This window comes from Xiphophorus maculatus, chromosome 22 (assembly GCF_002775205.1).
Source record: "Xiphophorus maculatus strain JP 163 A chromosome 22, X_maculatus-5.0-male, whole genome shotgun sequence".
NCBI classification, from domain to species: Eukaryota; Metazoa; Chordata; class Actinopteri; order Cyprinodontiformes; family Poeciliidae; genus Xiphophorus; species Xiphophorus maculatus.
Window position 1 is genome coordinate 18,360,675 of NC_036464.1, and position 15,832 is coordinate 18,376,506.

At 39.7% G+C, this 15,832-nt stretch overlaps 2 protein-coding genes across 3 annotated transcripts; one reads left to right on the forward strand and one right to left on the reverse strand.

Moving 5' to 3' along the window:
• The first annotated feature begins 151 nt into the window (after positions 1-151).
• On the forward strand, positions 152-9,852 carry dis3 (DIS3 homolog, exosome endoribonuclease and 3'-5' exoribonuclease). Of its 2 annotated transcripts, none has more exons than XM_023327984.1 (21): positions 152-485; positions 588-745; positions 1,777-1,973; positions 2,068-2,141; positions 2,242-2,409; positions 2,568-2,729; positions 4,572-4,685; positions 5,276-5,413; positions 5,489-5,635; positions 5,716-5,832; positions 5,913-6,014; positions 6,221-6,285; positions 6,522-6,606; positions 6,723-6,850; positions 6,989-7,075; positions 7,167-7,323; positions 7,451-7,665; positions 7,764-7,932; positions 8,050-8,208; positions 8,303-8,425; positions 9,329-9,852. In XM_023327984.1, exons 1-21 carry the CDS (start codon positions 267-269, stop codon positions 9,395-9,397), a joined length of 2,853 nt encoding a protein of 950 aa, XP_023183752.1. In that variant the 5' UTR covers positions 152-266; the 3' UTR covers positions 9,398-9,852. The 2 variants fall into 2 exon arrangements, with proteins under 2 accessions (XP_023183752.1, XP_005812222.1); XM_005812165.3 differs by having other exon boundaries at positions 153-485; positions 2,568-2,732.
• An 80-nt stretch (positions 9,853-9,932) lies between these two features.
• bora (bora, aurora kinase A activator) lies at positions 9,933-15,810 on the reverse strand. The gene is made up of 12 exons (XM_005812175.2): positions 15,727-15,810; positions 15,348-15,502; positions 14,348-14,454; positions 14,179-14,224; positions 14,011-14,089; positions 13,889-13,933; positions 12,913-12,969; positions 12,551-12,828; positions 12,269-12,431; positions 11,467-12,032; positions 11,228-11,368; positions 9,933-10,431 (listed from the first exon to the last, which is right to left on the reverse strand). The coding sequence occupies exons 2-12, from the start codon at positions 15,495-15,497 to the stop codon at positions 10,402-10,404; spliced, it is 1,662 nt and encodes a 553-aa protein (XP_005812232.1). The 5' UTR covers positions 15,498-15,502; positions 15,727-15,810; the 3' UTR covers positions 9,933-10,401.
• Positions 15,811-15,832: the final 22 nt, after the last annotated feature.

Sequence of the window (15,832 nt, forward strand, 5' to 3'; positions counted from 1 at the left end):
GTGAGATTTATTTTTTATTTTTAGTCTAGCTGATAAAGCTATTACCTTTTTAGATAAAAATCCATTGTTCTCAGGTTACTTCAAGACAGATATAATATATGTAAGCTTGATAACACCCAAAGCAGAAACCCCATAGCTCCTCTAACCCTTGGAAAGTTGTTTTCCGTCCCACGAGTGGCTACACATGGTTAGTGGGACTGCCTGGCAACTTCGGATGCTGGGATAAAATCATCAGAAATTAGACGTGGTGGCCTTATATCTTCGCCATGTTGAAGTCTAAGACCTTCGTTAAGAAGACCCGATCGGGTGGGGTGATGAAGGTCGTACGTGAGCATTACCTGAGAGATGATATTTGGTGTGGAAGTGAAGTCTGCACTGAGTGCAAACAGGACTCCGCGGTGCTGCAGAGAGACGCGTGTATTGAGAGCAGTCTGTGTCCCTACCCTCACTATCTGGTTCCTGACACCAACATAGTGCTGCGTCAGGTAACAACACTTTTCGAGATTTCCAAATGTGGACACATAAACGTTCCTCTCATTCTATTATTATTATTTTTTTTATGTTTACGTTGGTTTTTTTTACTTCAGATTGACGTGTTGGAAGATCCTGTGATTCGCAACGTGATAATCCTTCAGACTGTTCTTCAGGAGGTTCGTCATCGCAGTGCACCGGTTTATAAACGCCTGAAGGATATCATACATGAGCAAGGAAGACACTTCTACACATTCACCAACGAACACCACAGGTACCGGGGAGGGGAAACCACAACATCATATAAATAAACACTTGTGATATTTAGAAACGCACTGTTTAGATTTCCTGCAAGTCTGTACCTAATTATGGGGTTCGATTAGTGCCAAAAAAAATGTTGTGGCCACGGTAAATCTGTAAAGGTGGTGAACTTATAATATATCTTAATACTTGATTTATAGTTCTATTATAAATTTTTACAATATTCTTCCGACATCTCCTAAGTGTTCAGTGGATATTTCCTCAAATGTTTACTCTAAGCCAGCTCAGTGGCAGTGCACAGCAACACATAACTCAATACTCCATCCATACAGCTAGAGAACGCTCCGGTCACTCAGGCACCTAATAGGATATGATTGGTAACTATATGACAGGTGGCTTTAGTGTTGCTGAAACTTTTAACTTTGCATTCTATAACTTAGTGATGGTCAACGCATGCTTCTCAGCAGTTTTATATTTGGTATGCCTTAGCTTAATGGTCAGGGGGAAACCTGTTCAGACTACATTTCTGAATGTTCTTGACGATGATAACATTGTTTTTAAGCATATTTATTTGCCCTAGTCTTTTCAGACTCTTTGTATCATTGTTCCTTATGTTTTATATTAAAACAATGGTACAGAACGCTTTCCGTAATCTTGTTCAGTAGCCCTTGTTAGCCCTAAGAAGACAACAGCACCTACCTGTTTTATGTACAATGAAAGTATGCAACTACTCGTCTAATTTAAGTACTTTCTTAAAACCTTAAACTTTTGCAACTTTTACTGATTCCTGGAGTTTTCTCAAAACTTTGTGGAGCTGCATTCTCAAATTTTTCCACATCGGTTCTAAAATAATTGCTAGAATGCAATAATTCTCACAGGGAGAATTTAAACTTTTGTGTTTCTAAATAGCATCCATGCTAAGCTGAACCTTGTGCTTGAATTCTGTTGACTCTCATATGTTTAATGCCTTGTAGGTGTTTAGATGTTAACCCTCCACTGCAAAGTACTTTGGTAGTTTTTGCTACCGACTCCATGTTCTTGCAGAGAGACATTCATCGAACGTGAACCAGGGGAGAGCGCCAATGACCGTAATGATCGGGCAATCCGTGTGGCCGTCAAATGGTATAGCCAGCATCTGAAAACGGCAGAGTCGGGCTCAGATGGTCTCAAGGTGGTCCTCCTCACCAACGATCAAGGCAACAAGCTAAAAGCTGAAGAAAACGGCTTGGTGGTGTACAAATGTAAAGTGCATTCATCTCCCGTCCTCACGACAGTCTTGAAGATGAAGCGTGCTTCTACATGTCACTACATTTTTTTCTTCTTTTTACATTCTAGTTGATGAATACATCAAGAGTCTGATAGGGAACCCTGAGTTGGTGGATTGCTTGGCTTTGTCCAACGATGATAAGGTGGGCACAACTGTTTAGCTAGACACAGAAATAAATCTGGTTCCATACTGAAAGCATTATTTTTCATCTTTGCCCTACTTTGCTTCCTGTTCTCCGTCAGAATGAGGTTACCAGCAGTAAAGTGTTGTTTCCGGAGCATCTCCCTCTGTCGAAGGTCCAGGCGGGAATCAAGTCTGGCTCATTTCTCCAGGGAACCTTCAGGGCCAGCAGGGACAACTATCTGGAGGCCACGGTTTTTGTCCAAGGAGAGGGGGAGGACAGCACAGAGGTGGGCATGGACTTGTCTTAGGAAATGTCCTGGAGTCCTGCTAATTTACTAACAAGACTCCAGATTTAGGATTTTGGAGTAAAGAATTAGTTTATTGGAGTCTAGAGCTCTACTTTAGAGAATAAAAAGCTATGTTTTGCTCTTTTCCTTGCCTCCAGGTTCTTATCCAGGGTCTTCAGAACCTCAACAGAGCAGTGCACCAAGATGTGGTTGCTGTGCAGCTGTTGCCAAAGAATCAGTGGGTGGCGCCGTCGTCAGTTGTGCTGCAGGACGACGGTGCGGCGAAGGACGATAACGTCGATGAGGACGAGGAGGAAAAAGTGGTGAATTTTTTTTCTTATCAAGAACCTTTCCAACATCTGTTTTTTCTTCTTTCTTTCTTTTTTATTTGGAAAGACATATTTCCATCACATTCATTATTACAGCATTAGTCATTCAAGGTCATAGATAAGGATGAGAGCAGAAAGTTCAAAACAATAAAAGAACTTAACAAAACTGGGGCACCACATCATCACATAGAAACAAAGAAAAGGGCAGGATGCCATAATTCACAAGTTGCCAAATGAAATCAGGTCTAATTGGTTTTACATACTCTGTCTATTTGATCCAGATCTTTCTTTTTTTAATTTGAAAGGAAATAGATACTTTCTCCATAACATAAATCTGATAGGCAATTTCAAACCTTTCAATAGCCGGTGATTCTGCTTTTAACCATTTTCTCATGACAGATATTTTACCATCTGCCAATAGGACAGCCAGCACTGTTTTTGCTTTTCTTGGTCTAACAGTAAACTGCCCAAATACAAAGTTTCACATTTGAATAGAATGATTACAATATATATTTTAATATGCTTGTGGATCTCTTCCCCGTAGTGTCTTGTTAACTGGGAATCCCCAAAAATATGGCAGTGGTCGGCTCCTTTAGACCCACAAAGTCTCCAAAACAAAAAGTACATGATTTGTTTAGGAATATAAATCCTGACTCTATCTGGGAGCTTAAACTTAAAAAGAGAATAGCATTCCGTCTATGTATGTCTGACTTTATTTTTTAATTTAGTGGGCTGTAGTTGATGTTGCAGTCTGGAGAGAAGTGAGACTGTGACAGCAAATGTTTGATAGACTCAACATCCCAATTTCAATTGTACATGATCTTAATTGAAGATGGGGGGGGTGTTAAATGTTAATCCTAGAGTTTTGTTTATATTAATTTCGCAACCAGAGACTAAACCAAACTCATCTAGCAATTGCATCAGTTTTGGGAGTGCCTGTGAGGGTTGTGTTATACTTATCAATAAATAGTCAGGCCCAGTTTCCCCGCACCTGTTTTATATCTGACCTCTGGCTCATCAATTGATTCATGGGTTCTATAAACAAGGCAAAGAGTAGTGGCGAGGCACAGCAGCGTTGTCTTGTTTATCTTTCACGATAATGAAAAATATGGTTATGAATGAATTGGTTAAGTTCCCACTGATTTTAATTCTAGCCGTTGATTTATTGGATAGCGCTGCAAATGTTTTGGCTCCTCTCTTCTGCCCTCTCAATTTGCCCTTCCACGTCGTCCACTCTGGTATTCAATTTCACAATTTCTTCTAATTGCTTCTAATTGTTACTTAATTTCTTCATAATTGTCGCAGAATCAGTTCCGAGTCTGTCGTTTATCGACCCTGCGCCTCCTTGTTTGGTAGCTTGAACCCGTTAGCTGCTAATTGTTGCTGTGTGTCCCGTGGTTACACTATATTCCGTTATCACCATATATTTTGACCGCAGGAGGCACTGTTGCAATTTTATACCGTAGTTTGCCATACCTCGGCCTAACGCCGAAGGAAAAATAACAAAAAAGGCCGAACAAAGAATAAGAAGTAAGATCTTACCGCTAATATCGTGACTATTATGGAAGTATGGACGGTGACAAAATATGATAGCTCTTATCAGATACCGTCTATATTTGGATAATAGTCACAATAGTAGTTGTAAGATGTTACTTTTTATTCTTTTGTACCGTACTTTGCCGCGATATGGCAAAGAAAGTACGGTTAAAACTGCAACAGCGCCTCCTGCGGTCACAATATATGATGGTCACCGAATATGGTATAACACCGTAACACCGGAAGTCCCCAGGAACATTGTTTTTAACAAATCCTCTTGTTCCTGTTTCTGTCTAGCTGACGGGACCATTAACTGAGACGGCCAGGAGGGCTACTGGAAAAGTGGTGGGAATCATCAAAAGGAACTGGAGGCCATTCTGTGGCATGCTGAATGTCTCCCAAATCAAAGAAGTATGTTTACCAGTTTGCCTGTCCACATCTTAAAATATGAAGGTTGTAATTGCACAGGATTTCTACACAGTTTGGAAACTACTGGAAAAGTCTGAATTTTCACCACAAATCTCGAACAAACTTCCAGAAAACTGTGAAACAGCTGAAACACTGACTTCCTTTAAATCTCGACTAAAAACCCACTTGTTTAGAGTTGCTTATGAAACGTAGTCAATTACGAATTTAAGGATGGCGCTTGACTTAATGTAATGTTTTGATTGTTGATTCTATGTTGCATGACTTTGTGTTTTTGTGTTTGTTATGATGTAAAGCACTTAGAAATGCCTTGCTGCTGAAATGTGCTATACAAGTAAAATTTGATTTGATTTTGATTTAAATATTTCAAAGGTTTGGGTATAGAGCAAAAGTATATATATTAAACATTTTTTGATTTCCAAACGTTAGTTTAAAAGAGTTTAAAAGTTAAATATGATAACTGTGTATGAAACTTGGTTATGCACCCTTCCCCCAAAGATGATTCTTTTTTCCTGTCCAACCTTCAGGCAGTGTATGTGTCTTACCATTATTTAATTTCCCTCTCCTCCCCCCAGTCCACCCGCCATCTTTTCACCCCAGCAGATCGCCATATCCCACGCATTCGCATCGAAACACGACAAGCCTCCACTCTTGCAGGTCAGAGGATTATGGTGGCCATTGATGGCTGGCCCAAAGACTCTAGATACCCAAATGTAAGTCCCATCACATTAATTTACCACAGCCCACAAAGAGCTGTAATTGACCCCTGCTAATTATTTGTGTGTTAGGGTCATTTTGTCCGCAGTCTGGGAGGCGCTGGTGAGAAGGACACCGAGGAGGAAGTCCTGCTTCTGGAGCACGATGTTCCACATCAGGCCTTCTCTCAGGCCGTTCTCAGTTTCCTTCCCAAAATGCCGTGGAGCATCACACCAGAGGTAACATCTCCCGCAGCTGCACAAAGTATTGCACATTTATAAATGCGTGTGTATGGCGATGACATGTATGTGTTGTATAGGACATGGCACAGAGGCAGGACCTGAGGCATTTAACAGTGTGCAGTGTGGATCCTCCAGGATGTACAGATATAGATGATGCTCTGCACTACAGGGAGCTGGAAAACGGGAAGCTTGAGGTGCTCATCAGTGACAGTACTGAGATATTTGTGTTATTGGGTGGTGTATTTTAATCACCTTGCAATGCGTTTCGCTGTAGGTAGGAGTTCACATCGCTGACGTCAGTCACTTTATCAGACCTGGCAATGCTCTGGACAAAGAGGCGGCTAACCGAGGGACCACCGTGTATTTATGTGGCAAAGTAAGAATCAAAACTCGCATAGCTCCGTTTTAACCTCACAAAAAGGTGCAAGATGGAGTTCAGTGTGTCTATTAAAAACGAAGAAAAAAAGCAGAACTTAAACATCTTTAGTCGCATGTATGATTTACGAATAATGCTTAGGATTATGTCATGACTCTATTTCTGCTTGAAAGCTGTGAGCAGTTTTTAATGTTGTTCCCCCACAGAGAATAGACATGGTTCCTGAGCTGCTCAGCTCTAACCTTTGCTCTCTACGGTCCAATGTGGAGAGGTGAGGATGAAACACACACTCACACACACTTAGAGCAACCTCCAAAGTTACTGATGCCTCAACACAACATTGTGTGTTGAGGCAATGCTGCCAATAGGACAGCATTTTGTTTCAGATAATCACTTGAGAGTTGGTGAAACCAGATTGAATTCCTCCCCAGTCAAAGCGAAAAGACAAAGGAAAATACTTTGAAATTATTTCAAATTCTGGTTTCTTGTTTTTCCGTCTGTCCGCAGGTTTGCTTTTTCATGTATTTGGGAGTTGAACCACAAAGCAGAAATTTTGAAGACTCGGTTTACTAAAAGCGTCATTAACTCCAAGGTAAAAATATTGACTAGAAAATGCATAGTTTAAGTATATTTTTATGGTATTTGTGTCTAATTTCAACGATCAGTGCAATTATTCAGTTTTCCTTTTTGCTGCCGGATGTTTCTCAGGCGTCTCTCACTTACGCCGAGGCCCAGATGAGGATAGATGATGCCAGCAAGAACGACGACATCACTAAAAGCTTGAGGGGCCTCAACAAACTCGCAAAGATCCTCAAAAGGAAGAGGATAGAAAATGGGTAAGGAAATGATAATTAGTTAACAGAAAACCAATTTACAGATTGTTGAATGATTTGACTGCTTAGATAAGATATGATAGAAACGCTAAGACTTTAAATGACCGAGTTTAAGTCTTATGTACCGATTTCTATCCTTAGGGCCCTGACGCTGTCTTCCTTAGAGGTTCGGTTCCATATGGACAGTGAAACTCATGATCCCATTGATCTGCAGACTAAGGAACTCGTGTAAGCGACTTTCAGAATTCAGCCGAAGCCCTTACAAGATGTCCGTTTTCTGTTTCTATTAGTATTCTAATCACTACTACTCGTCTTTCAGGGAGACAAACTCCATGGTGGAGGAGTTCATGTTGCTCGCCAATATTTCAGTTGCTCAGAAGATTTATGATGAATTTCCAGAGAGCGCTCTCCTGAGGAAGCATCCAGCTCCCCCTCCGTCCAACTACGACATCCTGATCAAAGCTGCAAAGTCCAAGGTCGGTTGAATCCACGTGTCTCTAAAAAAGACTTTGAACGCATCATTAAATACCCAAATTGATTCAAGCATTAATTCTGCTAATGAGCGGACCTAAACTTAATCTTATTGTTTCCATGTTTGATCAGAACGTGATGATCCACACAGATTCGGCCAAAGCCCTGGCCGATTCCCTGGATGTGGCCAAAGTGGACGGCTTCCAGTATTTTAACACGCTCCTGCGTATTTTAGCCACTCGCTGCATGATGCAAGCCGTTTATTTTTGTTCTGGCATGGACAGCGACTTCCACCATTACGGTCTTGCCTCGCCCATTTACACTCACTTCACCTCCCCGATTAGGAGGTACGAAAATATCGATATACTTTGCAGAAATACTTTTGTCACAGAAAGAAAAAGTCCTGTACAGTTGACTTTGATTTATTTGTTTGACCTCTCTGCAGGTACGCTGACATCATTGTGCACCGCCTGCTGGCGGTGGCCATCGGAGCAGACAGCACCTACCCTGATTTGATGGACAAACACAAACAGTCAACCCTCTGCAACAACCTCAACTACAGACACAAAATGTCTCAGTACGCACAGAGAGCGTCTGTGGCCTTCCACACTCAGGTATTCCACACTGTTGTTCTCTGCAGACATTGGTAACATAGTAAACATTTGTCTTCACTTGGTACTTGGAAAGCTGTATTTGAATTTGATCAAAGCATCCTTTCCCTTCCCTTACAGTTGTTCTTCAAGACCAGAGGAATTCTCAACGAGGAGGGATTCGTTCTGTTCGTGCGGAAGAACGCGATCATCGTTCTGATCCCAAAGTTCGGTCTGGAAGGAACCGTTTTCTTTGACTCCAAAGACAAAGCTTCTCCCAACCTCGTTTTTGACGAAGAGGTAAAGACACTTCAGTTCTTGTTTTGCTTCAGTTTTTTTCTTTTTCGTCAGAGAATAACTGTTTCAAAAATGTTTCCTGTGTATTCGCATAAAGGGTCCCACTCTGAAGGTGGAGCAGCACACTTTCCACATATTTGACCAGGTGAAGGTCACCATCAGCCTGGACGACTCCAACATTCAGCACCAGAAGATCCGCATGGCTCTAACAGAACCTGTGGTAAGGACAACTTAAACACTGGTCCAAAGTATTTATCCTCTCTTTGTTTATTTATTATATATATAACAATTAAATGTCTCTCTTTGTCATCTTCAGAGTATGCATAAAGCATATTTGTAGATTTTAGTACCATGTTTCCTTTAAAAAGAAAAATAATAACAAAACTTAGTGTTTTGTTTGGAATTTGAGATCCACTTTAGGAACTATTGGTCCAGTTGAACGTGAATTGGAAGTTGGCTGTAAATCAAATGGGTAGTAAATTGCCCTTTATGGATTTTTTTAATGAGTATATTCAGTCAGTAAGTAAAACATCAAAAGAACAGATCTGCAAAATATCAAACTCAATGAGATGTAGCAAGTCATAAGATGAAGCATGTACATTTAATATAAATCAGTGAGAAATCACTGCTTTAATTAGGCACTGAAATTAAATCTTGTCTTCTGATAGTAGAAAAAATGAAAGAGAAAATTGAGTTTTTCCAACTCAATGTTCTCTTTCATTTCTTATATTGACTTGGAAAATGATAAATTACACTTTTAAAGATGAAGTAGGAACTCTGGAAAACTCTGGTACTTAAGAGTCTATGTTGACATCTCTAAAGTTGGTCTTTTGTAATGGTTACTAACGACAGCTCAACTCAATTCTTGTGATGTTGACCCAAAAAAACCCGTAAAGCAGAATGTTTTTTTTTTTATTAAGGTTTCTTTTTAAATCCTGTTTTAAAATAAAATAAATCCTGCAGTGTGAATCCGTCCACTTTGCAATTCAGCCGCCTTTTTGTTGTCAGTGAGAAACAATTCACCACTAAATATGGCACCTTCAGCGACAGCTTTGTGCAAGTCCTGATAAAACGCTATTTGCATTTTATGAAGCTCCGTTTCTTTTTATTTTTCTCCATATAGATTCCTGGTGTTAGTGTTCCTGTACCTGAAGCAGAACCACAAGCCAAGAAGCAAAAACTGGACCGCTGAGACGACCGTTGTAATTCACCCAGAAGATCCCGACTTTATTTTTAGTACTTATTGAAAGAGATTTGTTCTTGTGTTTACAGTCTAAACACGAGCAAATCTCTTCCCAGCAAATACGTCACTCGTTATAGTAAGTTCGACCAAGTGAAACGGACACTGGTGTATTTTTACTCTTCTTTTTGCTTAAAACATTTGCTGGTGCAAATAAAGCAGTGAATATGATAAATGTCACGTTAGTTTAACCTAAAACAAAAATGAGTTGGTGACATTTGCAGAGTGATATTGTTGCACTGTTTTTAATCTCATCACAGAACCGTTGATGTGTTCTACGAAAAAACAGATCAACTCAAATGACATGTCGAGGCTAAAAAAAAAAAAAAGAAGAGCCTAAGGCATTTTAATGTAAAAACCCTCATGTCAAAATGTTTCAAAATAAAAGGGATCCATTTTTTCCAACTCGATTAATTTGTGGCATTGTTTGTTTTGCATTAGTTGTATTTATTGCAAAATGACAGTTGTGAACTACAGACCCTGATTTTAACAAGTATTGGTTATGCTGATAAGTTTTTTAAAAACGAAAAAGTTTTATAAAAAAAAATATAAATACAGTAAAAGTCTGGCACAGATTATAATTGAAATTCTGCCCATGGGCATCAGTACAGCATTTAAATAAAAGATCATTCATGTGCAACATTAAGACACTTTTTCACAAAATTTCCCCAATTTTATCAAACCACTACATCTTAATTTAAAAACTATTACAAAGAGTGAGATTTCAGTGGTTTACAAAATGACTGAAAAAAACCTGCAGCTCAACATTCCCTGTGATTATCCACAACAGGCAGAGCGTTTGCTTTCAGTCAGGTATTTGTTGCCCTGCAGTTTCATTCACAGCAAAACATTCTGGTAAATCTCAGCATTTCTAAACATAGTGTAAGTTTATTTGAATTTTATTGCAAAGTAATCATAGGCCTTCGTTGGAAGCGCGTCCCTTTAAACGTAGGAAATCAGGTGAGGCAGCGGGGAGAATAAAATGCCTAAAAGACACAAAGAAAACGATTATTAAAAGATGAAGAGCTCAAACAAAGGGGTCCGTGTGAATATTCAGGCAGTTCAGTTGTTGGTTGAAGTTTCAATGAAGCCTTCACTTGAGTATTTAGGCACAAGAACTTTTTCACAATACTAAAAAAAAATAAAGTTTATTTAAAAATAAAGTTTTTATCTATCTATCCATCTACCACCCCAAACTTCAGTTTATTTTCTTGGGATTTTACGCAATAGATCAACACAAAGTAGTGATAATTGTGGAATGGAAAGAAAATATGTGGAATTCAAAATCTTTTAAAGAATCTAAAAAGTGTGGCTCGCAGCTATATTCAATCCCCTTTCTCTTGATACCTCAAGATCAAATTCTTTGTAACAGTCTTCTGGAGCTACCCAATCAGTTAAGTCCACTTGTGTGTAGTTTAATCCCCTTGTGTGTAGTTTAATCTCAGCTGATGAAGACCAAAAAACATACATTCAGCATTTATGCCAAACAAACTATAACTCCGTCTAAGGGACACTTAAAAGTCTATGTAACTGGTCAAATATGATCAATATCCATAGGATAAATGCATGCTGAAATAAATCTATTATCCTATCAAATATTGTGTCCAAGCACTTTTTGCAGTGCTGCATTCACTGACATTGAGAATTTCAGCTAGCTATAGTTTCCAGGTTTAGGGATTTCCGAACAAAATTTATAGTCAGGATGCCTTAAAAATAGGTTTAAATGTATCTAAATATAAAAGGTCTAGCTTGATCAAAGGTACAACCAATGGTTAACCTCACCTTAACTTTACTGAGTCGGTTGACGGGAAACATTTCATCTACCAGGTTGGAACTGATGGACTCTTTGCTCTGGAAGTCTGAGCCGATGCCGTCGATGAGGCTAGCGGTGCCGGCTGAGATGGTGTTATAGCCACTGTCCACCTGCACAACAGTCAACATTTATTAAGAAGGAAGTCTTACGTTGAAGCCTCACTGGAATACAAATGAAAATAAGGTTTTGTCAAGTTTCTCTCACTGACCTGCATGCCGGAGTCGTAGCGAAGGCTGCTTCCTTCTGCCAGGAGCGAGAGAAACATCTGAGAGCTTTCTGTTGCCGACGCATTTCCCATGCGAGAGCTAGTCAGGTGTTCTGAAGGGAATCCAACCTCCTCCTCATCCTCCTCCGGCATTTTTTTAAGCCCCACACTTTTTCCTTCTTCCATCGTCACAACCTCCATGGTATCCAGGTTAATTCTCTCAGGGGCAGCAGAGTGGCCGTCTGTCGCCAGCGGCGACGTTGGGTCTAGTTCCATGGCTGGGAGAGAAGATGAGGAAGAGGTAGGAGAGTGTTCTTCGGCCTCCCAGTCGTCTTGGAGCTTCGGGTTGAGGATTGGCGAGATCAGCGGAGGGGACGCCCAGTTGCGGACTCTGGGTCTGGCCTTGGGCCTGGAAGTGTTTTTAGTCTCGTGTTGGTGGTGGAGTTGGTGAGGGGAGCAGCTACGAATTGGGGAGCATCCTTCCACAAACGGACTCTCATTAGTGAGGGCAACGTCCGCACCCAGCGGACCTCCATGTGGGGTAAAGTTGCTGTGCTGTTTCTGCTCACCTGAAAAGATCCAGATCAGGGAGATTAAATCAACCTGGACCCACACAAGATCTTACAGTTTGGATTTTTTTTGTACCATTTTTTAGCAATAGTGGCTTTTATTTTGATAGTGATCCGAAATGAAGGGGGCAGATGGAAGGGGGAAAGACATGCAGCAAATGTACAGAGGACGGAGGTCCTAGCCTCTGTAGCCACTTAGCCAAGCAACGCTCCACAGTTGAAAGCAGATTGTCTACCTGAGTCTATGGGAGTCCGCACCACGTCAACAAGGATAGGAGAAACAGTCGGCGAGGCGTGGCCAGCAGGAGATGACCTATCAGGAAACAGAGGGCTGCTGATGCTGCCGAGGCTACAGTCTCTGAAGCAGCCCTGCTTGATGGGACTCGACGAGAACTGGCCCTACAGTTCAGACATTTAAAATGAGCATTTGTTTAATTGTGCACGGCTTTTATCCTACAAATGTCTCCTCCTCATTAAATATTAAAAAAGGACAATTTTCTAAAGGAGTCACGACGTACCGTAGAGGGAGTCTGGGCTGACCGGCCGCCAGCCAGAGGTGACAGACAGACAGATGTTAATGCTTCCCCTTCAACACCATCACCTGCGGCTCCAGCTCCACCTCTGTAGGGAGACGGCCCTTCGAGTCGGCCGTTGGCTCTGTCGGGGCTCGGCGGCGTGGAGCTGTCGGAGCTGCTGTAGCTGAAATGGCCGTCGAGGAAGAGCTTTCGCCTCAACGAGGAGGAACTGAGGCTCTCCTGTACGGCATCACAGGCCTCCTCGTAGCGGTAGTATTCTCCTGAGGTGAACAAACGTCACATGAAAATACGACAAAAGCTAAAGGAGACGCTACCGACTTCGATTTGAGTCAATAGAAGCTTACCGAGTAATTTCTCCAAATCAAATGCCAAAGGGAGTGAAAGAGTCGTCTGGCAACCAACTGTCAATAAAACAGACTAATTAGTCGTGTCAAGCAAAGCAAGCAGAAGGTAATTTAGAAATAAACGTTACAATGTAAATGATTAGTATCAAAATACTTAAACTCTTCTGTGATTTTATAGTTCCTTTCCTTTTAACTCCTGATAATTTAGTGCAAAAAAATTCTTATTAGGATTTTTTTTTTCCTGCTCAAAAAAACTAATTAATATTCAATAAACAAAGCCGTGCAACACCTGTAGAATAAGAATCTTTGAATTATTGTAACTAAAAAACTCAAAAGGACCTCACACTCATCACATTAAGAAAAACAAAATGATAAATCATTTCTTCTTTCTGGCGTTTTCTATTTTTTTTTGTTCAAGATTTTTTTTTTCTTTTTTAGTTTATTCTCTTTAATAAGAACAGGAATGGGTCACCTATTCTGAAAATGTTTGCTGTAATTAGCAAAGTTCAATGAAGGGGTTTACCAACAAGTTGTTTTTAAGTTTAAGTCATTGGATGTTTGTGGTTCTAGATTATGAAACAAAAAAAACAATAGCAAAAAAGAAAAAAAAAAACTTTGTAGAAGTTGTAACTTGAATCCAACTTCTTTTAGATCTTAGTTTATTAGCATATTTCAGTGAACATTTTCCCCCAATTGTTTTGTTTTTCAATTTTTTTTAATGCCACACAAAAACCTCCCCAAGTGCCACATATTGCCGACTGGCTGCATTTTTACATTTGAGAGTTAGAAAAATGATAATATTGGAATAAACAATGGTCAGCATTGTGTATATAATGCACTATTTTAAAGCTCCACAATCATTTGTACTGAAGTATGGAAGAGGAACAGGAGTACACTAATGAAAACAAGTTCCTCCTTGAGAAAAATAGAGATTAGCTACAGTATATTTTAAATATTATAATTAATGTAAACTAACCTGAGATTTTTTCAGACTCCTCTGAAATCGCTTCAGAAAAAGGACCTAAAAAACACAAAAGTTGCATTAAAATAAATAAAAAGATAACTCACAACACACAAATTTTCTGTAATGTTATTTACTTTTTTTGTACAGGTGAGTGGCTCTACGGGTTTCTGGTGCTGCCCAAGGGGAAGGCACAATGGCTCCTTTGGTGAAAAACTTCATTCGAAAATACAAAATATATAATTTCATAACCAGGGACTCATAAGTTTGAAAGCATATATTATAAGCACAGATGCATTATTTACCTGCTCAATAGCATTCTGACATTTTTCCTCAATGTCTGAATCCATCCTGAAATGAAGTAAAATAGAAACGTATAGAATAGATTTAAAATTATCTGAATTTTGTCCAATTTTTTATTTTTTTTTTTCAGTTCTAGACAACTTATCTGATTTACTGCTTAACAACATATACCTCGTCTGGCTGAGGTAGAATGATTGCCGCTGGATTTCCTCTGGATCTATATGCACTGGTAGAAGACTGGCCATTTCATCAATAGACCAGTTAAACTTAGGTGGAGTCTGAAAAAGAGGGAGATAAGAAAGGCTACGTACTATACACTACTCAGCAAAGAAAAATGTGTGAATACACATTATTTGGCAGTACTCTTATCTCTTGAACATTTTCACCACAAACTGCAAAGTGTTTTATTAAGAGTTCATGTGACAGATCAATGTAAAACAGGGCATAACTGTGAAGAGAAAAGAATACATGGCATTAATTTTTTTTTTTTTACAAATCTAAAAAAAAAAAAGTTAACAATAATAACAAACTCCCTTAAATAGTCTGCAAATTAGTATATAGGTTCCATCTGGAGCTGCACAATACACTGCATCTCATGGACTGCTTTGCAATGATTGGTGGAATACTTTGTTTTCCATGTCATGGATTTATGCCAATGTTACATTTGCGTGAGCAGGAATGACCACACAGGATGTATATTTCTGGGAATGAGATGGAAGAATTGGGCTTTTGCGGTGTAATCCAAATCCAGACCTTATCCAATCTATGGAAACTGTGCCAAGATCTTAAAATTGTTTTTTACAGTTCCTCTACAACCAGTCGGATTTGTCTTAAGCTTGTAGACATGCTAAGATGGTAGGGATGTTATCCAAAAAGACTTGAAGATGTACCTGCAGCGAAAGGTGCAGCTGCATTTTTCAAAGTTTTTTAAAATGTGGAAATACAAATATTCTTTTCCACCACTTTAGTGTTCTGGTGATGTATCACAAAGGATCCTAATACATTACATGGATGTTTGTAGTTATAGCATGACAAAATGTCACAAAGTTGCAAGTCTATGAATAATTTGGCAAGCAATTTACAGCAACAACGGTGCTTCTGATTTCTAATTAAAAACATACATCCAATCCAGTAGGTTTAACATTAGTAATAGGATCAATTTAAATCTTACAGCCTTGCAGGGCTTGGATCTGAAGACAGACGGACTGGGCACCAGAGGCTCCCTGAGGTGGTGGTAGTCATTGGGACTCTCAAAGGGATTTCTAATGGAAGGCCTGCCTGGAGTCTCTGGGGTGATCTGTACCTCGATATGATCTCCCATCTTAGCTGGAAACAACAAACATTTTTGTTAGCAGAAAAGAAAACTAACGCTTCAAACACTAAGCGTTTTAAAGAGAGATAATCCAGTAAATCCAGTTCTTATTTTGTTATGAGGTTAGCTCGGTACCTTGGCTACGTTAAAAGGAACTTTGCGTACATACGTTTAAAGGCATCACTTACAAAACCCAGATATACAAAACACATGTTTTTTTTTTTCAGTTGGTACTTACAATCGTTAAAAAGAACCGTCCTCGGCGAGTAAATCGACTGTCTTTATGAGACGAGTCAGTAGCACAGCTCTAGTAGGGAAACAGTTCAAACGTTTATTTCAATTTC

What these genes read in the sequence shown, in the direction of transcription:
- dis3 (XM_005812165.3), top strand. Translation starts at nt 267, where the DNA reads ATGTTGAAGTCTAAGACCTTCGTTAAGAAGACCCGATCGGGTGGGGTG. An exon ending in CCAACATAGTGCTGCGTCAG is followed by an intron (nt 486 to 587) that starts GTAACAACACTT and finishes TTTTTACTTCAG; the next exon opens with ATTGACGTGTTGGAAGATCC. An exon ending in TGGCTCTAACAGAACCTGTG is followed by an intron (nt 8,426 to 9,328) that starts GTAAGGACAACT and finishes TTCTCCATATAG; the next exon opens with ATTCCTGGTGTTAGTGTTCC.
- bora (XM_005812175.2), bottom strand. Translation starts at nt 15,497, where the DNA reads ATGGGAGATCATATCGAGGTACAGATCACCCCAGAGACTCCAGGCAGG. An exon ending in GATCCAAGCCCTGCAAGGCT is followed by an intron (nt 14,455 to 15,347) that starts GTAAGATTTAAA and finishes CCTCTTTTTCAG; the next exon opens with ACTCCACCTAAGTTTAACTG. An exon ending in TTCTACCTCAGCCAGACGAG is followed by an intron (nt 14,225 to 14,347) that starts GTATATGTTGTT and finishes ACTTCATTTCAG; the next exon opens with GATGGATTCAGACATTGAGG.